Source organism: Nematolebias whitei, chromosome 22 (genome assembly GCF_014905685.2).
Source record: "Nematolebias whitei isolate Nwh7 chromosome 22, NemWhi1, whole genome shotgun sequence".
NCBI classification, from domain to species: domain Eukaryota; kingdom Metazoa; phylum Chordata; class Actinopteri; order Cyprinodontiformes; family Rivulidae; genus Nematolebias; species Nematolebias whitei.
In genome coordinates this window covers 1,291,561-1,298,491 of record NC_056519.1, presented here as the reverse complement: position 1 = coordinate 1,298,491, position 6,931 = coordinate 1,291,561, and the positions used below count along the sequence as shown (strand labels likewise).

Sequence of the window (6,931 nt, the reverse complement as noted above, 5' to 3'; positions counted from 1 at the left end):
TCTGCAGATGATTTAAAGATGATCTACAGATGATTTAAAGATGATCTACAGATGATTTAAAGATGATCTGCAGATGACTTAAAGATCTGCAGATGATTTACAGATGATTTAAAGATGATCTGTAGATGATTTAAAGATCTGCAGATGATTTACAGATGATTTAAAGATGATCTGCAGATGATTTACCATACCACTTTATTTATAGAGCACTTAAAACAGCTACAAGGCCAACCAAAGTGCTGTACAGACAGAACAACAGGTAACACACAAAGCAAAATACAAAATGAAGTAAATCAGAATATAGACATAAAAACGATGCAGATAATGACGACAAACCAGTGTGGAGCATACAGGATCAAACACAGATCATCTGGTGTTGAAAGCTGCTGAATAGTAGAGAGTTTTTAAACAGGACTTGAAAACAGAGAGGGAGGGGCCTGTCTGACAAGCAGAGGTAACTCGTTCCAAAGTCTTGGTCCTGCTACAGAGAAGGTCCTGTCACCTCTGCACTTAAGATGAGTTCCTGGAACTGTGAGGAGCAACTGGTCTGCTGACCTCAGGGAGCGTGGTGGGACATACGGTTGTAGCAGATCAGAGAGATTGGGGGGGGGGGGGACACTGTTCAGTGATTTGTAGACATACATGAGTATTTTGAACTGGATTCGAAGGTGAACTGGTAACCAGTGCAGTGAGGCCAAAACTGGTGTAATGTGCTCTCTTTTGCCTGTACTGGTTAAAAATGGGGCTGCTGCATTCTGGACCAGTTGTAGTCGTGCAATGGAGGTCTGACTGATACCAAACAGGAGTGAATTGCAGTAATCAAGCCTAGAAGTAATGAATGCATGTATTACTGTCTCCAGGTTCTTTTTGGACAATATGGGCTTCAGTTTAGACAGCCGCCTCAGTTGGAAGAAGCATGATTTTACAATCATGTTTACATGACTGTTAAGTTTCAGGGAAGGGTCCATTATCACGCCCAGATTAGTGACTCTTTGTTTTTCTGACAGGGTTAGAGCGGAGAGGTCGATGCAGTGGTTTGTGATCGTGTCGTTGGGAGGGAACAACATGACTTCAGACTTCTTTTCATTGAAACTTAAGAAGTTTAAAGCCATCCAGTCCCTGATGTCAGCCAGGCAGTTGAGCAGCGGTTGAATAGAGCATGTACCATTGTGTCTTAGGGGGAAGTAAATTTGACAGTCATTGGCATAGAAGTGGAAGAGCATGTTGTGTTTCTGGAAAATAGCACCAAGTGGCAGCAGGTATAAAGAGAATAGGAGGGGACCCAGGATGGAACCCTGCGGAACCCCCCATTTAAGCTCTGCCTCTGCAGAACTAAAATCCTTGATGGAGACACAAAAGGATCTGTCAGTGAGGTAAGATCTGAACCATTTGAGGGCTGATCCTGTGACGCCCACCCACTGCTCCAACCTAGCAATGAGGATCTCATGGTCGATGGTGTCAAAGGCGGCTGTGAGGTCCAACAGGACAAGCAGCACAGAATCACCGGTATCTGTGGATCTGAAGATGTTGTTAAAGACCTTCAGCAGGGCAGTTTCAGTGCTGTGGAGAGGTTTAAAGCCAGATTGGAAAAGCTCTAAGATGGTGTGATCCTCCAGGAAGCACTTCAACTGGGACTCGACTATTTTCTCCAGTACTTTAGAAACAAATGGGAGTTTGGAGACAGGCCGGAAGTTGGAAACGACTGAGGGGTCAAGGTTTGGTTTTTTCAGGAGAGGCTGGACAGCAGCACGTTTAAAGGTTTTTGGCACCACGCCAGTGGATAAACTACTGTTTACTATATCAAGAATGGACAGACCTAGAGTTGGAAACACCTCCTTTAGTAGTCGAGGGGGGACCACATCAAAGGGGGAACCAGAAGGTTTCAAGCTGCACATGACCTGCTCTAGAGAAGATAGAGTGATGGTTCAAAATGGTCAAAAGGAGCTACAGATTGAGGTGGGATGGATGGGTCATGAGTTGGAGGGGAAATGAGAGCCCTGGTGGTCGCAATTTGTTCCAAAAAGAGATGTAGGAAGTTGTTGCACAGCTCAGTCGAGGCTTCCAGAGGTGATGGTTCAGTGAGGTGGAGAACAGATGATTTTAAAATCATCTACAGATGATTTAAAGATGATTTACAGATGATTTACAGATGAGGTTCTTCGAGGGTTCGTGAGCAGAGGACGATGAAGACCCAGTCAGCAGAACAAGAGAAGCGAGCTGTTTCTCCTGGGCTCCTTGATGTTCATCCTCAGAGGAGACCAGGAGTCCCTGCAGAGCCCAGACCAGGTCCCAGTGAAGGACTAATGAAATCAGCTGCTTGTGCTGATGTTGGTTCTGAGTTCTGAGTCGGGTCCAAACAGATGAATGAATTTTTAACGACTTTAGACCTTCTTGGACTTTAACGCTCCCCCTGAAGAGATTTTGTTGTGAAATGTATTTTCTTCAGACGGTTTCCTCGACCACAGCGGTGGTTCTGATCAGGTCCGGTCTCAGACCTTTAACCGTTATTTTTCCCTCTATTCAGGATTTAAAGTCCTGAAAACACAGGAAGAGGTTCTAACCTGCTGATTCAAAATAAAACTTGTAGCTCCTCTTCAAAATAAAAGCGTGCTGGGGTCACAGCTCTGCTTCCATTGGGCTGCTGGGAGTTGGAGTTTCAGGAGAAGCTGCTTTGGTGCTGGTTCTGCAAACATTCACGTATCACTGGGGGTGGGGGGTGGGCAGCTGTGGCTGAGTGGTTAGAGCAGTCGTCCTCCAATGGGAGAGTTGGGGGTTTGATTCCAGCAGCAGTCACATGCTGAAGTGTCCCTGAGCAAGACACTGAACCCCTCTGCCTGTGATGTGTGTCCCATCAGTGTCTGATGTGATGAGTCTGAACAGATCTAGTATAGAGCTGGATGAATGTGTAGATGAAGACAGCTTGTTGTAAAGAGCTCTGAGTGTCTGGATCAGACAGAAAGTCGGTGATAATAAGTTCAGTCCATTTACCGTGTGATTGTCCAAACTACCAAACTACATCCAGCTGCACAAAGCACCTGCTCACCAAACTACTCACTAACCCGTCGGACTTCTAACTGCGTCATCTCAGCCTTTAACACCCAACAGCACGCTTGATGACCAGAACTACAGACCGGTCGTACCAACACCTGATTTACCTCCTGAACACTAAACTACAAACAAACAAACAAACAAACAAACTCACCCGCTGTTGGTGTGACAGATAAATGGTCACAGCAGATGGTTCGATGGGACCCGGCACGTTAACCCTGTAGGTTAGGCAGTACCGGCCTTCAGTCCTTGTACTAATACAGAACCTGGTCTCTGTCTCCACAGACCACCGTTAATGCAACGCTCCAGTGATGGTGTATGCCCAGTCACCAACCAGAGTCGGAGTGAACCCCTCCCTGTACTCTCCAGCGTTCATGTATCAGATGTCCTTCAACTTGACCAAGAGGGAGAACTCCACTGTCCTGGCCACCTTACCCACCACTGCGCTTTTCAGCCTCGAGGCCTCGTCCTCCGGCCGGCCCAACGTCACTGCCGCCTCCAGTGAGCTGACGCCAGGCGAGGTTGCTGCCCTGGGTGTGGTGTTTGGAGTTCTCTGGTTGACCTCCATCCTGGGAAATGCTCTGGTATGCCTGGTCATCCACAGGAGCCGAAGGACTCAGTCCACCACCAACTACTTTGTGGTGTCTATGGCCTGTGCGGACCTGCTCATGAGCCTTGGCTGTGCTCCGTTTGTCCTCCTGCAGGTCACTGCAGGACAATGGCCGCTAAGCACCGCTGCCTGCAAGTTGGTGCGCTACCTGCAGCACCTCTGCCCAGGTGTTCAGGTGTATGTCCTGCTCTCCATCTCTGTGGACCGTTTCTACACCATCGTCTATCCTCTGAGCTTCAAGGTGTCCAGGGAAAAGGCAAAGAAGATGATCGTGGCCTCGTGGCTGTTTGATGCAGCCTTTGTCACGCCCTGCTTCTTCTTTTACGGATCTACTGACAGTCACTGTGACTTCTTCCTCCCTGTCAGCTGGGGCAGTATAGCCTACGCTGCAGTTCACCTTCTGGTTGGTTTCCTGGTCCCTGTGGGGTTGATTGTATCCTTCTACCAGAGGGTGGTTCGATACATCTGGAGGATCAGCGCTGATGGCCACACGGTGCGCCGAACAATGAACATTGTACCACGGACTAAAGTTAAGACCATCAAGATGTTCCTCATGCTCAACTCAGTTTTCTTCCTCACCTGGACGCCCTTCTATGTTGCTCAGCTCTGGCACCCGAAGGAGTCTGCTGTACCCACCAGGCAGGAACTGTTGTTCTTCACAGCCATCGCCTGGATCTGCTTCGGTTCCACAGCATCCAAACCAACCCTGTACTCCGTCTACAATGCAAACTTCAGGCGTGGCATGCGAGAGACTTTCTGCACGTCATCCATGAAGTGCTACCGCAGTAACGCGTACACCATCACTGTCAGCTCCCGGATGGCCAAAAAGAACTACGTTGGTGCGGTGGATCTCCCAGTCCAAGCGAAGACCATCACCAAGGACTCGGTGTACGATGCTTTTGACCGAGAGGCTAAGGAAAAGAAGGTAGCTTGGCCCACCAACACCAACCCTCCTAACACCTTTGTGTGAACGACTTTTTGTTCTTTGACCGCACAATGTTCGTGCTAGCAGGTGGACTAGCAGGAGGCTATCAAGCTAGCACTTTGTAAAGCTCGCAGAACGTGTTGATGTAAAGGGCTTTATTTTTCTGATGTGCCGACCCTTCTGGCAGCCGCAGTTTGGATTCAATGGTTATTCAGTAAGGGTTGTGTTTTCATGAGTAGTTCTGTCATGATTTTGTGTTTTTATTGTGTTAGTTAGTTGTTGACCAGTGGATTGTACCTGCATCTGGTTTGCTTCTGTAAACTTTGTGGTAGGAGCTAACGCTAGTAAAGGCTAATACATTATCGACGTGTGTTTGGCTTTTTACGAGGTCAAACGGGCTAATGTTGGTAAAAGCTGAAAGTGGTGAACAGTCGGAGCAATCCGCGCTTCTGATTACCTAAAAATATTGTGCTAACACACAACATACAGCTGTTTAGGGCAACGCATGTAGACACGAGCAGCACGGTGGTAGAGCGGCTGTCTCTCAGCGAGCAGGTCACCGGATCAATTCCTGACTTGGGGCCTTTCTGGAGGAGTTTGCATGTTCTCTCCGTGCATGCGTGGGTTTTCTACAGGTGCTCCAGTTTCCTCCCACAGACCAAAAACATGCATGTTAGACTGATTGGTAACTCTAAAATGTCCCTAGGTGTCCCTGTGATGGACTGGAGACCTGTCCAGGTGTCCCTGTGATGGACTGGAGACCTGTCCAGGTGTCCCTGTGATGGACTGGAGACCTGTCCAGGTGTCTCTGGGATGGACTGGAGACCTGTCCAGGTGTCCCTGTGATGGACTGGAGACCTGTCCATGGACTGGAGACCTGTCCTGTGTCCCCCGTCTCTTGCACAGTGATGGCTGGACATGGGCACCAATGACCCAAAAAGGAAGAAGTGTGTGAGGATAACAGACGGATGGACATGTAGACATTGTCTTGATGGTGCATTCAGGTACAACATGTAAATTTTAGAATCCCCTCTGAAACACACAGAACTTAGTTCCTGTAAATTTCATAATTCAATGAAACCAAAAACATCTGTAATATTAAAAATGGTCACTTTGACCCTAAAGAGAGAACTTTATTTAGAGCAGCAGCTGCAGTGATCTTTGAGTTCGTACTTGAATGCATCGCCCGTCTTCACGTGGTGGTTTCACCTGCTTTCCCAGAAACACGTTGACGCTAACAAGAAGTTCAGAACCTCTTGACCTTATTCTGACCCAGAATCTGGTTGTGGCGCTGCTGAAGGTCCGCTTCAACGTTTTCCACATTTTAATCCGTCGGTTCCACTGCTGGACTTGGTCTTCCTGTTTGGAATTACAGTAGTCCCTCGCTACTTCACGGTTCGTTTATCACGGACTCGCTCTATCGCAGTTTTTCAAAAGAACACTGGACGTGACACACAACTGGCTGAGGAGCTGCACGATCAGCATGACATTTTTATTTAAATTATTTAAAATTATTTAGCACCTGCTGTAGCTTTGTGCAGCCCAGAGCTGCAGGATAAACTTCCTCCTGCAGCTGATCAGCTGTTCTTCATGCAGAGTGAAGTGGGCGTGGCTAAGAGCGCTTGCAGGCGGCAGAGAGCTGAAATCATGACATGCTGTCTCTCCTAAAACTACTACTTACTGTACTAATTCTACTTTGAGGTTTTTCACTTATCGCGGGTCTTCAGGGTACTGATCCCCCGTGATAAACGAGGGACTACTGTAAATCTTTTCTGAGAAAGTTTGCCTTGAAAAAGGCGATGCTACCAAGCTAGCTCCATCATTCATATCCAACTCCACCTGGACCGCTCTGCACCCAAACATCTGCCTCCGGACCGCCACAGGAACACCTGGAGGCTCAGATCCTGTTGGCCCCGCCCACTCCACATCAGCATTGTGATTGGTTCATGTTCCTGTCGCCGATCAAACTCATCCTGCGGACCATCTGACCGGGCTGAGCCTTCTCTCCTGACGGTGAAGTCTTGACCAATGAGAACGCTCCTTCAAACGTGTTTCTGCCTGAGACACACGTCAAAGAATCTGATTGGATAAACTGCATCAGGCCACGCCCATCGGCCCACACGTTCCCACAGGGCGGAACACGCTGCATCCAGTAACCACAAAAAGATGGAGCGGGTTCTGGAACGGACCCAGAACCCAGAAAGAGTTCTGACTGAGAGAACCTGGTAATCAGAGGCAGAACCAACCGGGCCGTGTGGTGTTTGAGCATCAGAACCAGCCGGGCCGTGTGGTGTTTGAGCATCAGAACCAGCCGGACCGTGTGGTGTTTGAGCATCAGAACCAGCCGG

General features: G+C 48.3%; 2 protein-coding genes across 2 annotated transcripts in view; both read left to right on the top strand.

Annotated features, from left to right (window-relative positions):
* Nucleotides 1-4,628, top strand: part of gpr19 (G protein-coupled receptor 19) — a 4,968-nt gene extending 340 nt beyond the window's left edge. Inside the window, exon 2 of the mRNA XM_037695617.1 lies at nt 3,334-4,628. Within this exon, the coding sequence (XP_037551545.1) occupies nt 3,360-4,628 (1,269 nt within the window). The 5' untranslated portion in view covers nt 3,334-3,359. The remainder of the gene's footprint in view (nt 1-3,333) is intronic.
* The window catches only part of dusp16 (dual specificity phosphatase 16), a 17,265-nt gene that overhangs the window by 283 nt on the left and 10,051 nt on the right, over nt 1-6,931 (top strand). The window lies entirely within an intron of this gene.